Source organism: Colletotrichum truncatum, assembly GCF_014235925.2.
Source record: "Colletotrichum truncatum strain CMES1059 chromosome Unknown Contig_0003, whole genome shotgun sequence".
NCBI classification, from domain to species: domain Eukaryota; kingdom Fungi; phylum Ascomycota; class Sordariomycetes; order Glomerellales; family Glomerellaceae; genus Colletotrichum; species Colletotrichum truncatum.
The window spans coordinates 999,511-1,019,766 of NW_027222400.1; the positions used below are offsets into that span (position 1 = coordinate 999,511).

A 20,256-nucleotide genomic window follows, 5' to 3' on the forward strand; every position below is an offset into this window, starting at 1 on the left:
TTGAAAAAGTCACATTCAACATTGTCAGGTATATTGATAATATTCTTTATTATATGCCAGTGAAACGACGAGGATCTATCGCGAATCACAAAATCTTGGTGCATAACTTGGAAACGACTGTAAATGCTAGGTATCATGACGCCACAACCCTAACCGACCATCAAACCGATATTATCATAGATCAATCAATCATTCATATATCCCATTACAAAAGGAGAGCTCCAACCGCGGCGGCACCGAAAAGACCAAGTCCCTTTGGAGAGACGACAACTGCAGCATTGGGGGTCTGGGAAGGCGAGCTGTTGCCGTTGCCGTTGCCGGAGTTGCTACCGCCCGTGGAGGTGGGGCTGTTGTTGCTTCCGCCGGAGGCGCTACCGGATTGCGTCGGCACTGCCGCACCGGGGGCGCCGGGGGTGATGGTGGTGCTCAACTGCGACGAGGCGGTGGGCCGAGTGGCCTGAACGGTGGGAGTAGAGTAGGATGCGGTGGCAGCGTATGAGGTGCTAGCAAAGCCGCAAGTCCTGAGGATGTCGTTGATGTCTGAGAGGTAATTGTTTAGCATTCAACACAACTCAACAAACAATGGGGCCAATATTAAGGCAACTCACCATCCAGGTCATCGCGGTCGCGGGTGTTCTGGTCCATGCAGCTGGCGCAGAGGGCAGCGTATTGCGAGACGTTGAAGCTGTTGTTGGTGCAGACACACTGGGCCTCGAGACGGTCCTCCGTCAAGTCGTCGCGGATCTGGTCATCATTGACCTCGCATGCGCGGCCAAGATCCGAAATGGGGCGGCAGACGGCGTTGCACTGCGTGGGGATATCCTCGGCGTCCAGCTGAAGGTCAGCCTTGACGAAAGCGGCGGCGGCGACGGAAAGAGCAATGTGAGAGAAGTGCATTTTGGCGGTGTTTTAGTTGTTATTGTCTGTTGTGAGACGCTAAAGTAATGGTAGGTGGGTGTGTGAGTTGTAGATGTTTGATGCAGATTGTGATCCTGAGACTGATGTTGAGAGTACACTTCCAAGATGGGGTGGGATAATGCTTGGTATATAAGCTTATCCAAAGCTGCTAGGAAATGAAGTTATGAAACATATACACGAGAGAAAAAAAAAAAGAGAATTCACCCAGAAGACGGCTATGTCTCGGGCAGCGAGCGCACATCACTACTTGGGGGCTTGGGTCTCTTGGCGGTTATTTCCCCATCTTGGCCGATCCAATGTCTCCCACTCAAATTGCAGCTATTCGAAAGTGGATTCCGATGAGCAAAGCCAAGAAATAGACCCAGCTGCCCCAGCCTCAACTGACGACTCAACATCCCGGCTTAATTGCCGGTAGTTTTCGTAGTATAGACCTACTAGACGGTTCTGCTGTGTACAGCGCTAATCAATTACCTAATATGAGCGTTGTTTTTCTGACCTTGTTGGCTTATTAAAAGTCCCCGACAGTGTATGTTCCTTCACCCAGTCCAGCTTGTTGCTCCCCAACAACCCCGAGTCCCCAGGAAAGCTTATTGTGATGAACCCAGGGCCCCCTGTGCAGCAGTGTCCCCCAGTGGGTTCGTGAAGTGTGAGAGACGGTGTGATTCTGTGGTTCGAAACAAATGTGTCGCGTGACCTAGATTGACAGCATAATGACGGATATGACCGCACCTTGAGCCCAATGCCGGATGCCTGCCGGATGCTGCCGGAAGTGAGCCGAGCAGGGCCAAAACAACAGGTGCCGAAATGTAACATTGGATTCATGATATGATAGGAATAGGACATATGATTGTTCTCTACAGCCATGAAAGACTTGGCTGCCAAGATGAAAACCGCGCGTTCACTTCTGCATCGCCATTGGGGAAAAAGCAAAAATGCACAGCGGAGTAAGGGAAAGCATGTTCTGCGTTTGTCAATCCGAATCATAGTGAAGAAAAGAAAACTTTTTTTTTTTTTTTTGGGTTTGGCCATTACTTGAGATGACAATCTCTCGCCCCCAGCATATCCCCGCCAAGGCCGGCAGAGCCACGGTGACACGCATGCCTCTCCTTGTCCTGCAGGCGAGCTGCATCTGATGTACTGCTGCCCAGCGGCTAGCCGTTTGTTCACTTAACCATTCAATTGCTTCCAATAACATCAGATTATGAGCTATACTGTTTCACATTGCCCCTTGGCGAGTGGCCGCGGAAAAGGAGACATCCGTAGTTGGTGCTCTGCCCAAAACCTAGTAGGGAACTCCCTGCAACTAGTGCCCCGGATGACGCCGGCCTACGGAAGATCGACGCTGTTTCTTGCCTTCAAGACATCAACAAATCAGCGCGAAGTCATAATGCACCACGTAGCTGTTGTTCTCCGCTGAGTCGCTTCACTACCTGCCGTGGTACTACAGTATGCCCGTCAACTCCACATACTTTTACGCTCGAACACGCTGGGGATTAATGTTATGGTGGGGCAGCGGGTTGCTCCTCTAAACCCTCAGCTTTACCAGGGATAAGAAGCTTGATGGAGATGACAATTCTATTTTAAGGCCTCTCGACGCACACTGAAGCTGGGCGCACCTAAATATGCACCACCACATGACCCACAAAGAACAACCTCAACGAATTGATTTTGAACAGGCCCAGGAGAAACAAAATTCTGGAAGTTCTAAGCATGAGAACCTCCGGACCTCGACGGCGCGTTGCGAGATTCGCCGATCGAGTTGCTGCAGTCTTGCTGATCTCTCCACAAGGCAACGCAACTTGCCAAGCTTTCGAGCATCGCCTCGGAGAAAAACGGTCACTGTACGCGCAATGATTGATGACACATGATCTGGATGTCATCAAAACATCTGGTTTTTCCGTAATTTGAAGCTATTCTTAGGAAGCTCATCACCAATTGAGCGGCAGTGTGCAGCTCAATGATTGTGGCGATACTAATCTTCCCCTCAAATAACGGATCCCTCAGAGTTTTCAATTTTTCCATGACTCACGGGCAATTTTACATGAGGACTTTACCATAGTTTGGTGAAAATGGTGAGGCTGGGTTCTATTTTGAGCTGTGTAGACGGGAGAGGGCGATCAAGGGAGCTCACATCGCGAGCTCAAAATGTGATTTTTCCATAGAGCACATTTGTCATCTAATCCCCTAACAAGACGTAGAGAGAGAAACATCAACCGATTAGCAGAAGATAGTTACTTGGTTTGAGCTAAACTAACTTCAACATCTCTGGCGTGGGAAATCACAGCAAGTAATGGAGTGGAGTGGAGAGATAAAATCGAAACAAACGAGCCCTTATCCTTGAAAACAAAGGTTGAACTCGCAATTTGAAATTCACACGATCGAATCAGAATGCGCACCTAGCTGATGTGTCGGGAGTTTAAATACCACTGTATACTTAAGTTTAGCGATGAGAGACCTTACCACATCTCATGTACAGCGGAATAGATTGTTGGTCATCAGACTTTTCGTACTATGGCTTACAGGATACTGATCAAACAAAGGTTAGATCTGTATTGATATCATTGTCTTCGACAGAAAGTTTGTCAATTTAGCTTACCAACTTAGCTGTAGGGGAGATGAAGGGTTATGCGGCCTGATACACGAGGAGTTTACATGTAAATTTTGACAAGAAATAAATAAACGTAGCCTACATGTAGCTTCCTCAAGTACCTAGGTGGTTTACCCAGTTCTAAGATGGCATAACATGCTCATATTGGCCCGAGCCTAACTAGATGTTAAAGCCTCTGTGCATCAGGATCTAAAATGAAAATGCTAGTACACAACGGCAACCGTGATCTAAGTAGTGAACATTAAGATAGCCACCGTAAGACATTGAGCACCAGCATAAGTCTTAAGAGGGCCTAGGATCATCAATATGAGGCTTCATCCTGTGATGTCAAGGAAGTTGGTGACACAGATGGGATTGGCGTGGTTTTGGACTGTTATGAGCTTTTGTGGCCGGTGTCAGTCGTGGGTTGCGGGTTGAATCACTCAATGTTTGTGAGTATATGATGAGATTAAGGATGTCCTGAAGGAGAGAAATTCAACACTATTCCTCTTTCAAGTTATGATTAAGAGCCAAGTTTGTGGCGATTATGTGTTGAGCTTTCGTGGTTCAGATGCTCTTGCTAAAAATCCATATCCATAACAGACAGTGACATCCACATCTTTCGGTCACGGCTGGAAGTAAACGATTAGACCTAATTTATGTGATTCAAAGGTTCAAAGAAATATCAACGAGCATTAAATACATTAGCTACCTATAAATTTTAAGAATGCGTTGAAATCAATTCACTAGCATTTTAAAAATGAAAATCAGAAAGAGTGCTCTTCAACATGCCGATAAGTAGGATAACTTGAAATTTCAACCAAATAAGTAAATAAAGCCCTTGTAGTCAAGTCATTAACATCAAACATTTGAACCATGGCCGAGAGACGCCTGGAGGCTCTTAAACACTTGATTTTAACCATGATATCTGTTTCCTACTTCTCAGAATGACAGTTGTAAATTGCGAGGCTCCCTTCTATTTGGGCCCCTCATCTCAACACGAACCACAAGTCAGTGTTGCTACATGTACAACCTGCTGTATTGTTGAATGTGACAAGTTACTACGCTTGAGATGAAGGACAGCACTCATGCTGCGGTCGATACCGCCAGTCTCGCTAATGCGAGACACTTTCTTTCTGAACAAAACCCCTTGAGGGGGCCTGATTTGATCGGTAAGCTACGTTGGGCGAGCACCCGTGTATGTAAAGGAGTCGATGATTGACCAGCAACCGCGCATGAGGCCCCCACGTCTCTTCACGTGAGCAACATTCTCTGCGGCGGGATGACCTACAGTCACCAGTTGCTTGCCATGTGATTTGAATGCATGTGCCTTGCCCCTGAATTGCTGAATAGCGAGAAACGAAATGACCTGTGCGAAGTGAATGGGAGTGAGCTCTTACTATTCGTTGGCCTCAAACTGGACGCAGACCATACAAAGAGGTGATGGTTGCGCAACGCGCGGGGATGATGGTGTGAAATTCCAAGGTTGATTTTTGCACAATGAAATTCAGGCCGTGACCCTTTGCCTTACGGTTGCCTATACCCGTCATCTCTATCCCTGGCATAGAGAGGAGCAGAGAGGCAAAGTGTGTGGGTTGCATGCGCCTCGTACAAAGCCACCCATTGAAGAGAATGGTTTGAGGGGTTGGGATAGATAGAACTTGCAGGGTTCTCGAAGAAGAGTCTACTTGTTGGCCGGCTGAATCCTCCGAATGCAGGCAAAGCTGATCAGCAGAAATGACGCTAAATGTCGGAGGTTAAAAAGTCGTGGGGGTCACAGTTTGCGGACCTCCTGGATGCCATACGCGATTGTTACCTAACGAAGAAGCAAGCACACATACAAACCGGTAGGCGAAACGCAATGAAGAAGCAGGGCATTGATAAGACGCCACTGATTTGAAGAATTATTGTTAGCAGCATTGGGTCGCTGTCTCGTATTTACTTCTGGCCCAAGGTAGCCTCCGCGGTTTTGAAGCTTCTTCTATGGGTGTTGATTATACCTCAATTTGGCCACCACTTCAACCTGCAGGAGGCCAGAGCGTCGCACCTTGTAACATGCCATGTTGTGCGGTATCGGCTCACCAATAACTTGGCAACCCTCCATTCAGCCCCAATCTCATCACGTACAGGTAACACACGCATGTCCATCATCTACTATTATGCATCCCACCATCTGGTCGAAAACGGCAGGTTCAGGGCTGGAGGGGGGTAGTTACCCCCACGCCGGGCAGCCGCCTATCTGTGTGATGCGCCAAGTTTGGCAAAGCCTCATTTTGAACATCGTAGCTCCTGTTGAGGAGTTCATAAAGACAATGATACTCCGAAATCGAACTCGTTTGGTGACTGGCCGTCTGTTGTGAGCATCTGAGAGGCCTCGCGTTTCTTCCGTCTTTCTTGGCTTCCTCTTACAGTCATCATTACCAACCATTCATCTCACATACGGCGACTTTCGTATATAAAAGACCACAATCCTCAAACACAAGGGCATCTTCCTAAACATCTTTCCTACCTAACCCTGCCATAAGACGACCATCATCTACCTTAGTCTCCTATCACATCTGCTGACCATACAAGAATGCCAGCAACCAATATGACTACCCCTCCGCATGCCGAATCTTCTTACGGAGTGCCAAAGGCACCCCATGTTAGGCTACCCGACGGAGTCTACGTCCCTACTCTGGCGTTCTTCACGGACGACGAGAAGGTTGACACCAGCACACTCGAGCACCATCTTGTTCGACTGATCAATGCTGGGGTTGCGGGCATTGTCGTTCATGGCTCGAACGGCGAGGCAGTACACCTTACAAGGGAGGAACGCAGCTTGATGATCCGATGTGCGGCCGACACTATCCTCCAAGAAGGTCACCATGTCCGAATCCCGCTGATTGCTGGGTGTGGTGCTCAGTCGACCCACGAAACGCTCCAGCTGTGTAAGGACGCTGCCAGAAGTGGCGCGTCTCATGTGCTTTTGCTGCCACCCAGCTACTACGGCGCGCTTCTCGATGACGAAAAGATTATCCAGCACTTCTATGAGGTCGCTAACCAATCGCCTATTCCCATACTCATCTACAACTTCCCGGCCGCAGCCTCGGGGCGCGATCTCACCTCGGATGCCATCATTAGAATCGCTCAGCATCCGAACGTGGTCGGTGTGAAGCTAACCTGTGGCAACACAGGAAAACTCGCGCGCGTGGCCGATGACGCGCCCGAAGGCTTCTTCGTCGCAGGAGGCAGCGCCGACTTCATCCTGCAGGGTCAGGTTGTAGGCGCCAACGGCACCATCTCAGGGCTGGCCAACATTGCCCCGCGGGCATGCGTGCGTATCATGGAGTTGGCAGCGAAGACCGAGCTCGCCGAGGCGCGGCGACTACAAGCCATTGTGGCGAGGGGGGACTGGATCGCCATAAAAACAGGCTTCGTGGGCGTAAAGGCGGCGATCGGGCACTTTGAGAGGTACGGGGGCGCGCCACGGAAGCCCTGCGTCAGGCCCTCACCGGAGGAGCTGAAAATTATCGTGGATGGACTGAGTCAGCTGCATCAAGTAGAAATGGAATTGGAAGAAGAGGCGAGGGCTTCTGGCGGCGCCCTGTGATTGATGGATTGACACTTCGACTATATTATCCGGCGCGGCGGAGGCGACCATTTTGCATGAGGTGGCGTTGTATGGCTGCGAACCTGAAGGGGGGGTTGAAAAGGAGGGGGTGGAGGAGGCATGTTATGATTAATGGGATGTGTTAGTGACAATATCATTCTGCCAGAGGGTGTGGACATGGAGCAACAATGTTTGATGGGGAAGACTTATGAGGGGCCAACTATGACATGAAGGATGAGTTGATTATTACAGAAGGATGGATGAGCGAACACTAGGAGGGAGAGGTGTCTACCAGGGTAAGGTGGTGGATGAGCGAGGGGTCTGCTCGAAGCAATGGAGTAGAAGCGTGGATCGTATAGCAGCAAGAAGATTCCCAAAGGAAATCTAGTTTGGTGCTGCTACTTTGGCAACCATAGTCCGGTGACTGGATGGCTGGACTAGCAGAGCGCGGCACTCTCTTTCAGCTTCCTGATTGCGCAGTAGAATACATGTATTGTGGCAAGTTGGCAGAGTTGGTGTGTAGAAAATGTCTTGGGTTTTATTCGGACAGAGCCTTGCCAAAATGCAACGGCCTAGTATGTTTTGATTTCAAAAGTGATGATTTTTGTGTTATTGGAATGCCGATTATTTCCAGTCCGGAACTGCCTGTCAGATGCATGAAATGCCATTAGTTCTTCTTAGGACTCACATCTATGGTAACATGATAATGCTCATGAATAATAACAAATTGCAACGTATCAATTGACAAGAACTTCACCGTTACATCTGCATTTGACTGCCCCCACGTTCAGCATGCTGCCTTAAGTGATTATGGCCATGTAGGTAGCTGACAGATCATCTAGGACGGACTGATTTCCCAGTTCCTCCGCGTATTTGACTACTAACGGACAGCAATTATGGTGAAAAAGGAAGATGGAACTTACCGTTGCGGACAATAATCGGACTAATGTATCCCACATTCCAATCAGTACAATTGCCACCCTCTGAGAAATACTGGATGAAGTTGAGGTGTCTGACAGATGCCCAAATTTAAGGGACTCGCTTCAGGGTGTTTCTGTAGTTGATTAACAGCAGGCTTCACCGGTTACGTCCATCCCCCAGAAAGCAAATAAAGGCTACTCAATTTATTTTCTTCAGTGAAAGACTCCCCATAGCACATCTAGAATAATGCGGGGAGGAACATTACATAGTACAGAACCAGTCTTCGGGTCTGTTTAGACCGAAGGAGGCCACACTCCCAGAATACTAATGCGTTGAAGTAGTGCGGCCTTGTGGCAAGCAAGGTACCATGCCAGACTTTGTGTGTTAGCGGTCGAGGCAGTGCGCCCGCATTACCCTACTTAGCGTCCGAACACTCACTGACGGACGTGAAGATCAGCGCATGTTGGGGATGCCACGAACTAGGGGGTACTTATGCACCCCGCATTTCTGGGGGAAATCATACCGCCTTCGGTAGGAGCTAGGGCTATGGTCGTGTAGGATGTTGCACAGAGTTGCCAGCTCAGTACGTGGCACGACAGCGGCTAACTAAAGTAAACTGTAATTCGCCCTCCTAGCAGCACCACGGCGATCTGCAGCTTGATGCTGGACGTAAGCTATCAGAGTCAACCCTTAGAGTGCTACCCTCATTTTATGTTTTGTTCGTCATTCTGATATCGACCATCAGTCCAGTTTCTGCTTATTATATGATAAGAAAGTGTCTGCCCTGACATTTATGTACAGTACGTGTTTTTAGTTGAAACTTGTTTCTACTGAGGCGTCACTTGACTGGCAATATTCAAACTACTAAACTTCTTCTCCCCAATATGCTTCGTCTCGGTGAGGCGGCTAATGGCGAACATCTTTCAACCTGTGAGTATGATCGATTACCTGGAGGACAGCTGTAGCGGGAGTTTAGATAAGGAAGGGACAATCATGTCATCTGAGAAATCTCTTAGTATTCACGGTTAGCTAACAAGGCTGCCCCTAGAGCCTCACAACAGAAAGCTGTCAACCTATAATTAACTACTAGGTAAGTAGGGTAAGTATCACCAGACGAGCCAAGTCTCCATACAAAGCTCAGTTGCATCGCAGACCAAGGCGGGTTAACCATATCTGTGATACCCGCCCACTATGCAGTCCTCGGGACGATGTTGTACAGCCGAATGATACAACATGCCCAGCTGAATGATAAAAAGGCTGGGCAGACATAGGGCAGGTGACGTGTCGCATGCTTGGCTTGTAGATAGAAAACAAACTTACCATGTACGCTTAGGACACGTTACGCTCGTGAGGAAGAGGCAGTTCGTATAGGCAAGAAAGGAAATCGGCGGGACGTTGCACCACATGTGGCTCTTCTAGGTCTTAGCAGCTGCTACTGAACGAGCTGTCGAACAGGATTTTGGGAAATGTAGGAATTGATACAATGTCTTCCAAGATGACAGGAAGTCTTCGCTGCTTAAAGGGTTAATGTAGCCTACAGTGAGACGGATAGCTGCATATGAACCTCGGGAGCTACCTCAAAACTACAAGTACACCAATGCCATAGAATGCATCTTAGGTGGCCCTGTAATGTATAGCTCCTCAAGAGGTAAAAGTACGAGAAGCTATGGAGAAGGTATAAGAACTTAGGCAAGGGCTGTTGTACGTGGCCGTACAAAAAGTAGATTTGCTAGGGAATAAGCATATCAAGTAGAAGTAACCATCAAGGATGACAAGATCTCCTAGAATGCTAAAGTCGAACGTGGCAAGTGTCTTATGAATAAGCTTCAAATAATAGGTGCTTAATTCACGATGCGTATATGCTTGAGGTAAATCTACTTGCATGTCCCTAATCTGGTAAGTATGATTCATTTTAGTCTCAGATTCGAGCTGTAGACCTTGGCGGATAAGGCTGATCTGGATATCGGCATCTGCCAAAGGGCCACAAGTTATAGTTGGTGACCCAATTAGAGCTTTTTTTGTGAACCAAACAAGGACTGGGGTCTTTCAGTTTCGGGTAGTGTCTTCGTTGCCCTAGCGGCTGGAAGCGACTGACTGGCATGAAATCAAACCAGAAACTGTCTAGGCATAGCCTTGCAGTCCCACTCTGACTGGAGCTTGGTGACAGAAGCTGGACATAGGGCTCGGAATGCCGGTGTACTACCAAGCCAGTATAGTACATCGCCGCAGTCAGGTCATCGATGACAAGTTAACCAGACCTATCAACTACAGTCAGCTTTCCAAATACTAGTTTAGTTGCTATGCCAAAAGCCATGTCTGAAGTCAAGTTGTCCTCTAGAGTCTGGCTTTTGTCCCATCGTTAGCGGTGATGATACCTGTTAGCATGAGTCCAAGGCTCTAAATCTCACTCTAAATGATGATTCAGAATCCAACACTGTGTTGGATGGATGGTGTGTCAGGCTGAGAGAAGCGTTTAGTATGCCAAGAAAGCTGAACGACCTCGAGTGGCCTGATTTCATTACAAGGAAGTATTATTCGGGACCCTCCACATCTTCGGCTTTGCTTGAATACGTACATACCGTCTGTTCATTGACTTGGCCATTTATTAACCCAAGACAACAGAGAACATGCGCATAGATATTGGCTACTCACTTGCCGTTAGCCTGATGTCGTGAACACATCGTTCAGCAAGGCGTATAGTAGACCAAATGGGATTTCCCATCTCAGGGCTCAAAGGTTTTAGAGCATCCCTGAAATAATTCATTCTTGATTGAGAACAAAAGTTGTACGCCTAGAACCATATGCTGCTTTGTATATAAAGGGGCCATAAGTTCCCAACTTTGATTCCTGATTCTGCACAAGCGCCTTTTCAAAACACATCTAGCTTTTGATATCATACACGCTTCTCAGAACTTGCTGTAAAAACCACCAAAACACCAAACTAGAATCACGATGCAGACCAAAACCCTCTTAGTCTTTTTAGGGCTTTGTGCCAAGCTGGTCAGCGCCTTTATTATCGCCACACAAATGTTAGTTTCGATGCTAATACTGCGTTTTACTTTAGATTCTTGCTCGCGTCTTCGTTGACACGGTCACCGAAAACGCCCTCGACGGCGAGGACAATGACCTGTCTTGGGAACTCGAAACCGGTCCTGGGGGTCCAGTCATTTCCTTCAACGGTACTATCGAGAAGCTCTACGAACACGTTGACCACGAATTCCACGACTATCTTGGTAAAGTCTTCGACCTCAAAGTTCTTTCTGAGCCGCTCGAGCAGCGGGACGAAGAGCATTCATCTATGGAAAAACGAACTGACTTCAGCCGCGCCTCTTACTCCTGCTATGATGCGCCTATCCGGGCCAGCTCTCAGCGCATCACTGAGGGAATCAGGTATCTACGAGCTGTGAAGGGACGCCCCCGTGCAGGCCCGAACCAGAAGGGCCGTGTAAGCTGTTCTTACGGCGCTGGAATTTGGTGGGTTAATCGCGTAAGTAACACTCTTGATAGACCTTTTCCACATAATTCAGAGGTTTCTTCCCTCATGACATACTCACTCGCCCCATAGGCCTCTACCACGAAGACTTTGGCCTCCTTTGGCTCCATTGCGGATGGTGCCCAGCACCTCATGAATAGGTGCAGATTTGGCGCATCTGTTGGCGGCATTACTACCCACCCGACGCGCTGGGAAGTCCAGGTTTATCGGACCTCGTGTTGATCTGGAATTTGCGCGGAAGACATTAAAATGTGGTGTTATATTGCAAAGCGTGGTCTTCTTCCTTCGCTCTTCAATGCCATGTCACTTGGATAGATAGACTCGAACACGTCAATACTTTGCGATACAATTGACACGCTGTTTCCGCTATTATTAGTCGTGACGTTCTCTTTTTCTTGGTGACAATCGATTGCTGTGATTTGGCTTACTGGCACACGTGAGACTATTTATGAGGCTGTTGCAAGGAATTCTCAAGATGTGCACTTCAGGCAGCTCACCTGTCGTGTAACGCAATGGTTGGCTGAGATGTCGCATCTGCCGCAGTGAGATATTGCACAGCCCCCACCACACTGTTGGGCATTTTCATGGGCAAACCCGTCAGCTTCTAAAAAGCATCCCCCACGCCGTACTAACCATCTTTCCCACACATCGCGCAAATCAGCAACACCCCCAATGAGCCATTATGGCGGGCACATACGATCCGATGCAACAGGCGTTCGAAAGCGCGATGCGAGAGTTTAAGGCTAGCCTGAAGAACGAATCACTCTATCGCCAAATACTCGAGACAACTAGCATCGAGCAGGTGTATGATGCCACGGACAAAATTCAGAAGGAGCAGGCGAAGACGGGCCATCTCCGCCACCTATCCAAGATTGAAATCTATCTGAACCGACTTAGGGAGTACACTGGTGCAGTGGATACTTTTGTCCAGGTAAAACCAGACATACTGGCACTCATCTGGGGCCCGATCAAATTGATCCTTCAGTGGGCGAACGTGTTGAAACAATCATTCGACGCCATCGTCAACACTCTCGAGGAAATTGGTTATTTGTTACCCGAATTCACCGAGATCAAGAGAATTTTCGGAGAAAATGTCAGGATCAATGAACTTCTTGTTCTCTTTTTCAAAGACATTCTTGACTTCTACCTGATCACTCTGCAGTTTTTCGGGTCATCACGTACGTCCCTTCGTTACCGCCTGCAGGAAAGAAATTAACTAAAGGCTATCAAACTTGAACAGGACTGAAGTTCGTCTTCGAAATGCTTTGGCCAAGCCGCCGTGAAAAAATCAAAATGGTGGGCGAGCTTATCAAGCGTCACACGCTTCTCATGCGCAGTGAGGTCCGGCTGGAAGAGATTCGCGAGGCACATGATGCCAGGCGCCGAGAGTTGGAGAATTTTCGGTTGAATGAGAGCGCTCTCACAGACCGAGAGTACGCCAGTATCCGGGCAAACACCTCGCCTAAAATTTACGACAAAGATTTATATCGGTTGCATGGTAACGTTTGCGAAGGGACAGGAAAGTGGTTGTTTCGAGACAAAACGTTCCAAAACTGGATGGACTCCTCGATTTCCACACCAAAAATTATGTGGTTTAAAGGGATCCCAGGATCAGGTAAGCACACATCATACTTTTGCCATCACTCTTTAACAGAGAGCAAACTCAGGAAAGACACATCTTGCTGCATCGGTCGTCAACTATGTCAAGTCACTTAATCATAACGCATCGAAACGGAGCGCAACCTTGTTTGCCTTCCTCAGTTATAAAGAATCCCATACAACAGCGCTCTCCATCATGCACTCTTTAATGTTCCAGCTCACTGACGACTCTAAGACTCTTCAAGCAGCATTATGTCAATCTGCCAAGGAAAACATGCGAAGCAGCCTTGATGTTGCGGTAGATCTCCTTGAGTCGCTGCTCAAATGCGCCGGATTGGTTTACATAGTTGTTGACGGCATTGACGAGATTGAGGATATGGAGCGTTTCAGACTACTGAAACATTTACTACAGCTTTCCAAAAATTGCGACGAATGTCGAATTCTCCTCAGCAGCAGGTCAGAATCTGATATAACGGCCATTCTTCGAGATAACACTGCCAGTATTGAAATACACAATAGGAACTCTGGGAGTATCCAAGCTTACGTAAAGCACCGTATAGCGCAGTGGTTTCAAGAGAAGTCCTTCGTTCCTGAATTCCAAGCCGAGATCGAAGGCTCACTAGCGTCACTCGCACATACTGCGAAAGGTATGTCGTTGCTCCTGCCATGTATATGGCGCTGACCATCTGGACGAAAGGGATGTTCCTATATGCACGAGTAATCTTCGTTATTATTTGGGAGATTGATAGCGCGGATGAGCTTCGTAATTTACTTAATTGCCCTCCAGTCTCGCTGAATGATGCGTACGATTAGCCATGAACCATAAGTGTATCCACGCTAATTGACATCCCAGATACGAAAGAATTTTTAGCAAAGTGAACCAATCAACAAACGCGTCGTTAAAGGATAAAGCCCGGAAAATTCTAGGATGGGTAGGCTGCGCTCCATCCCCTCTTACCAGGCGGGAGATTGAACAAGCTCTACTCGTAAATCCGAAAGACACCGATGGAGATGCTAAAGTGGTCTCTGTCCTCGATGTTGTTCGGGTTTGTGGGCCGATCGTAGAAGTGGTGGATGACCACGTCCAGTTTGTACACTTTACTGCCAAGGAGTAGGTTTTTATTTTCTAGTTCAACAGTTTTCATCGATCGGCTAACTTTACATAGATACATCTTTCATAACCAAACATCCGGTTACATTGCACTCTCAGATGCAACGCTGAGTTTGACCATCTGCTGCATTACATACCTTTGCCAAGGGCACCATGATCTTGAGTTGTTGGAGGAGGATATCAGTTCAAATCTCGTCTCAGGAGCCTACAGATTCCATGATTTCGCATCCCTGTTCTGGTTCGAGTTGCTCAAGCAGTTTCTGGTTTTGAAAAAAGCCAAAGAGCTGCCGAGGGACCTCGAGGACGGCTTGGAGCGTCTTCATAGCGAACGATCTGCGTGGACATATGAGACCAGCACCGAAAATGGTCATCATATAGAAACGATGTTTGACTTCCTTGGACCCAAGCAGACTCACTTACAGCAAATGTTGAAGAACGTTTCTGGGTTCCAGAAGACATCTTCTAATGCTGAATATCATCTCGGAAAAGGTACGTAAGATTGATTTTTTTCGCAAAGAAAGTTTGTATCGACGTGCACTGACTACGGACGGCAGAGGCACGCTGGATACACTTAGATCCATTAACCATTTCTCTCATCTCAGTCTCTATATATAATCAACTGGATCGACTTCTCTGCCCAACAACGCAACACGAACGTAGCTGTGCTTGTTCAGCCATACAGCACCACTACGGGTCGAGAGCTTTCAAATGCGGCTTCTTGCGCTGCCAGTCACGTCGCCATGGATTTGAGGCAAGGTCTGACCGAAAGTCTCACGAAAAGCATCACGAACAGCCGTGGAAATGTGACGTTCCTGGGTGTGAATACTCGAGCACGGGATTTCTGACGCGTAAATGGAGAGATTGCCATCTACAAAGCGACCACCAGCCGGAACAGCAAGCAAAAGCCAGCGTGATTAACGAACCAGACGAAGATGAAATCCAGCCCCTCTTGTTTGATCTTATTGGGACTGGCAATGTGGAGTTAATCAGAGCGCTCTTACCTCGTTTTGGGAACCTTCCAGACGCAGTGAAAGAAGAGCTGTCCATCCAGGCAGCTGCGTTAGGATCATCGGCAATGCTAGACGTCATTCAGCCTAACCTGCTGAAAATGGGATACCGCGACGGCGTTAAGTACCGGGATTTTCACCTAAAATTGTGCACCACAGCTATAAAAGGGAAAAATGTCGACACATCAAAATGGCTGATTGATAAAATGAGTGGCATGAAAATTAACAAATTTAATGTTAGGGACTTAATTTCTGGCACTCTTGTTGCTATAATAACTTCTGAATCGAGGGAAATGCTTGACTTATGGAAAGCAACTATCCTATCGATTTGTATCAATGGCTTTGAGGGTATGAAAATGGACATGGGAGATTATATGGAAAGATTGGTGAAAAAGAGCATTTTTGCTGCAACCGCAAATAAAGAGGAAAGAGAGTGCTTGCTCCTGTTATTTTGGTCAGAAATGAGAATCCTGGAAAGGTTAGACAGAAAGATATTGGGAGACGGCTTGGTGCATGTCGCAAGCACGACATGCTCTATAAATCTGGCACGAACACTCTTGAACGCTGGAGCGGAAGTTGACTGGAGACGGAGCGACAAATACCAAACGCCTTTACATTGTGCGGCAAGGAAGACAACAGAAGAGGCTGCCAAACTTATGGAACTCCTCCTTTATCATGGTGCCGATCCCGCCACTTCTTCCAAGAATCGGAAGTTGGAAGATGAAGACGGAACTTCACAGATTTCAAAGTGGCTCGGCGTCTCGTGGGATGAACTAGTGGAGAAGACAAAATCCAAGCGAGAGACTAAGGGAGGTTGATGCACCAGCTGAAGGAGGCCAGATACTAGATAGCAATTGTCTAGTTGGTGTCAAATCAAACAACCTCAGTGCATCGATTCAGGTGTTTGTTTCAAAGTGGCTATAGCAGGTATCTCACGATAATGAAGTGTACATGAATACAATAATGTCAGGTTTCTAAGACTAGTCGTATCAATCACGAATTATCCGGCCTCCCAAGGAAAAGCTTCAGCTTCTAAAAACATTTAGTTTCATTCTTGGAACATGAGTTTCGAATGATGAGTCTTACCTTCCATCTTTCTGCATCTATCTCCTTTTGGCAAATGTCCGAGTTCAGAGACTGTGCTACAAGCCTAAGTTTGTCTTCCTGAATCCATCGGACGTACTGATTGGGCTTGGTTAACAAGAAAAGAATAGCTTATTGTGTGAAAGGTTTGGGAGCTTCTGGAAACTTTACCTCCTCCACTGAATTCCGAGTCACGTATTTGGTGGCGACAACGGAATACGGTTGTCCGATTCTGTGCACACGGGCAATTGCTTGCGCTTCCACCATGGGGTTCCAGTGTGGCTCAATAACATGTACGAAGTTTGCCGCTGTTAGATCGATGCTGATTTTGTTTCATTACCGAAGTGTGGTGACGAGTCAGCTGATTTAACTTACCCTTCACCCGCGCTACTGATAGTTGCAAGCATCACCGTACAGCTCGGATCTTCAGCAAATTGAAGAATCGCAGTGGCTCTATCTCGAAGGTTCATTCGACCGTCGACTCTCTGGCAGGAATAACCCTGAGAGTGTAATGCTTTCTCGATAAGATCAAGCATCTTGGTCCAGTAGCTGAAAACAACGCTGTATGTATAAAAGATTAGAGCAAAGGCGCAGATGAGGCGGTAAATGTTATTCAACGTACCTTTTGACCGGAGGTTCTCTTAATCTCTCCCTGTTAGCCGCTTGTTCTATATGCAGATTTCGTAGCAAAGACTCTATCTTGCTAGAAGATGGACTATTCATCTCAAAGTCACATGACGTAATGTCATCAGGTGCTGTTTTGACTCCTGCAGAACATTCCGGGCATGAAAAATCCATTTTCGGGTCGTTATCTTCTCTTTTCAGTGAACACGATGCGCAGATGGGGTGCCCGCACCCCATTGTAGGTTCTAACGATTCTTCCAAGGATTCTTCGAGACCTGCCTGACATATGACGCAAGCCTTCCTAGATGATTCCATCTATCTCCAATTGACAGCATCAAGTTTTTTTGACCTCCATGCGCTCATTGCTGAGGAAGGCAGCAAGCTTTCATTGTTGCATATGACTCGAAGCAAGTTGATGAGTGATAACATGTTCCCGTCTTTTTGCTGTGAATTTGGGTATTTGATGAGTTCATGCTGCCAGAAACCAGCAGCCACTGTGGCTGTTTGCTGCCTGAAAAATTCATATAGCTCGCGCTCAGGCTTGCTTAATTCAACATGCTCGATCTTTTCGTCAAGAGGCGGAAGCTTGAGGTCCGTCAGTTGCTTCGTTCGACGCAAACTGGTACTTCGTACAAGTAGCTGAAGTTTCTTCCAGCTGTCTCGTTGTTCTTCTTTGATTGGATTTGCAATCCAGAAAGCAAACTGAGATTTATCGATAAAGGGTGCTACTCCTACAAAGCTCAGTAATGCACCGTAATTGTCGAGTGAATTGTGAATGGGGGTTCCCGTGAGACACCAGCGTCTGAGAGCCTGAATCCCACATGCTGCTTGAAATTTCATGGTAGACCGATTTCCAATATGATGAGCTGCATTTGCCAAAGGGTTAGGTACATATTTCCGACATTGAATATGCAAGATGTTGAACTTACCTTCATCAAGTACGACACGAAACCAATTCTCAGTATAGAGAGGCCCCTTCTCAGGAAATTCGGACCTCAATGTTTCATACGTGGTTAAGATAATATCGTTTTTTCGAAAACTAGACGCCACAGCTTGTCGGTCAGGGCCATGATAGATGGTGACTCGAATTTGACCCGGAAGAATATGCCTAAGACGTCTCTTAGATAGCTTGAAACCTTCAATGGGCATGAGACATACTTTCTAATCTGTTCAATCCATCCATGTATTGCTAAGATTTATTAGAACTGACGCCCTTAGAGTTCGTCACGGCAGACAAAAAACATACTCGACTTTGGTGTCACAATTAGCGTTGAAGATTGTTTGCTGCTTTCGGTAATCATATTGTCTTGTAGCACATCAATGGACCAACAAATGAGCGCAAGAGTACTCAGTGTCTTCCCAAGGCCCATTTCCTATGGCGATGTCATTGTCTGTCCAATGTTGTCCACGGAAATCATTAGGGAGAGTTTCTTACATCGGCAAGGATACCTCCACGTGCCAAGGATGGACGACTGTCTGTGTGTCTGGTGATCCTATGTCGATAACTGGAGAAGTAGTCTCAGCCTTTTTTTTATCAATGATGTCAGGAAACAAAGAAAGAAAACTAACGTTGCAGTGCCGTCAGGTAAGGTGGATTTCTCCCAGATGAGCGGAAACTGGGGCGCCTCAACAAGGCCACACTCCCTCTCGCTCATCATCGCAAGGGCAGTCAATTGATGCCTTTTTCGGTCAGCTCGAGATAAAGTATACAGTATGTCAATCTTACCGTTTCAAAGTTGAACGTAGTCGAGGACTTGGTGCTGTTGTGGGCAGAATATTATCATCGCCCGCGCTGTCAAAGATCCGCATCAGTCGACTTTTGCTTGTCTCATCCAGAGCGCCTGCAGGTGTTGTGGCTGCATCGTTAGAAGATATATCTAGCTCGCCTAGACGCGGCATATGAGACCCTGGGCGCACGAGGTAGTGCGGGTTGAAGTACTCGACGTCCATGTCGCAGTCATCAGCCGATGGATGCTGGAGGTAGAAACCTGCATCAGATAACAGCTTTCCAATATTTGAGGCCTCTTTCATTGTTCCTTTGACAACTATACGGAGTGAAGACTCTGAGTTCGGGCGGTATTCATCGGTTTTCTGGTCTTTTTTCCTAGAACCTGTTGTTTGAGTGGGTTGGGGCCTGTTTAGCGTGGCGTCAAGTTTTGTGTCAAAATCCATTAGCAACTTGTTCAACACAGGTAGGGTGATGAGACCGGCATATTTGTTAGAGTCTTGGAAGTAGAACTTCAGAAAGTTCGCGGATGGTTCTATACGAACGGGTACTGATGTTGTGTCTTGTTTCCGAGTAAAGGATGTTGTCACATTGGTGTAGATCTTTGATTCCCATAATTAGAATTCATAAGTACGTTCTCACATCATCATTGAACTTACCACTCCAAAACATGTGTCAGAGTAGGTATCTGGCTTTTCGAGTTGGATGTTCTCAGCAGTATCATTCTTTTTGAGGTCGTCAGAGTCTCATCTGGTTAGCGCTTAATTGTCGACATGTATCATTAAACTCACTGAGATGACTTTTCAATGCAAGCGGTAGATTAGCAGCTGTAGGATGTATATTCGGCAGTGCTTCAGAGCTTCTGTGGTTTTCTGGCTCATAGGAAACGTCCATCACTGCCGGCTGAGACCAATCATCCCAAAACACACGGTCAGCTTCATTCAAGCCTGTCACGATTTCAGTGTCGCATCCAAACTGTCCGATGGTGGAGCAAGTCGTATCAAATTGAGGGTTGTGCGAGGATATGTTGAAGCCGCTTGGAGATCGCTCTCCATAACCTGAAGTGTCAAAATTCGCATTACAAGCATCGCTGTTCTGCCAATCAGTGTAGCTTATGGGTGCTTCATCAATGGCTAGGCCAGAACTGGGGCATTCCAGCGATATTGTTGCGTCATTTGTAACCCAAGTATCCAAGGCCATGTCCAGCCATTCTGTCAGAGGAGATGGGTGATTCTCAGTAGCATCAGGCTGTAGCAATGGGGTACGGCATGCCCTCTTGGTATGCTGTGTAGCTTCGTCAGAATAGCTAGCGGACAAACGACGCTTCTCGGCCGAAGCTAGAGCCGCAGTCTCCGTTTTGGCCACCATGGGGTCAGCAGCGGCAGGAGTGGTCGGTGATGTCGAGTTGCAAGTACGAAATCTCATCCAGCGGTCAGTGACATTAAAGAACTCTTCCTCTGTTTGTCTTGCTCTGTTTGCCTTACTTTGGCACAGCCACTGGTGGCGTTGAGCCCTCAGGCGCTGGATGCCTAACACCATGCAGCAAGGCTCAATGTGCAGAAAGCCAACTGCGCCATTCCTAGTTTGGGAGGGAC

At 47.3% G+C, this 20,256-nt stretch overlaps 6 protein-coding genes across 6 annotated transcripts; 4 read left to right on the top strand and 2 right to left on the bottom strand.

Moving 5' to 3' along the window:
* Positions 1 to 205: 205 nt before the first annotated feature.
* CTRU02_205150 (CAP22 protein) lies at positions 206 to 897 on the bottom strand (the record flags this gene model as incomplete). The annotated part of the gene is made up of 2 exons (XM_036724270.1): positions 206 to 540; positions 609 to 897. 2 exons carry the CDS (start codon positions 895 to 897, stop codon positions 206 to 208), a joined length of 624 nt encoding a protein of 207 aa, XP_036583897.1.
* Positions 898 to 6,080: 5,183 nt separating this feature from the next.
* Positions 6,081 to 7,097, top strand: CTRU02_205151 (dihydrodipicolinate synthase; the record flags this gene model as incomplete). The annotated part of the gene is made up of 1 exon (XM_036724269.1): positions 6,081 to 7,097. One exon carries the CDS (start codon positions 6,081 to 6,083, stop codon positions 7,095 to 7,097), a length of 1,017 nt encoding a protein of 338 aa, XP_036583896.1.
* A 2,166-nt stretch (positions 7,098 to 9,263) lies between these two features.
* On the top strand, positions 9,264 to 9,389 carry CTRU02_205152 (uncharacterized protein; the record flags this gene model as incomplete). The annotated part of the gene is made up of 1 exon (XM_036724268.1): positions 9,264 to 9,389. One exon carries the CDS (start codon positions 9,264 to 9,266, stop codon positions 9,387 to 9,389), a length of 126 nt encoding a protein of 41 aa, XP_036583895.1.
* A 1,927-nt stretch (positions 9,390 to 11,316) lies between these two features.
* On the top strand, positions 11,317 to 11,733 carry CTRU02_205153 (uncharacterized protein; the record flags this gene model as incomplete). Its single annotated transcript, XM_070204507.1, has 2 exons — positions 11,317 to 11,509; positions 11,585 to 11,733. 2 exons carry the CDS (start codon positions 11,317 to 11,319, stop codon positions 11,731 to 11,733), a joined length of 342 nt encoding a protein of 113 aa, XP_070061611.1.
* Positions 11,734 to 12,193: 460 nt separating this feature from the next.
* On the top strand, positions 12,194 to 16,046 carry CTRU02_205154 (NACHT domain protein; the record flags this gene model as incomplete). The annotated part of the gene is made up of 8 exons (XM_070204508.1): positions 12,194 to 12,689; positions 12,752 to 13,126; positions 13,179 to 13,757; positions 13,808 to 13,913; positions 13,964 to 14,221; positions 14,277 to 14,710; positions 14,776 to 15,576; positions 15,691 to 16,046. 8 exons carry the CDS (start codon positions 12,194 to 12,196, stop codon positions 16,044 to 16,046), a joined length of 3,405 nt encoding a protein of 1,134 aa, XP_070061612.1.
* Positions 16,047 to 16,221: 175 nt separating this feature from the next.
* CTRU02_205155 (uncharacterized protein) lies at positions 16,222 to 20,029 on the bottom strand (the record flags this gene model as incomplete). The annotated part of the gene is made up of 8 exons (XM_036724265.1): positions 16,222 to 16,260; positions 16,315 to 16,410; positions 16,483 to 16,633; positions 16,687 to 16,872; positions 18,505 to 18,615; positions 18,662 to 19,263; positions 19,321 to 19,406; positions 19,453 to 20,029. The coding sequence occupies 8 exons, from the start codon at positions 20,027 to 20,029 to the stop codon at positions 16,222 to 16,224; spliced, it is 1,848 nt and encodes a 615-aa protein (XP_036583892.1).
* Positions 20,030 to 20,256: the final 227 nt, after the last annotated feature.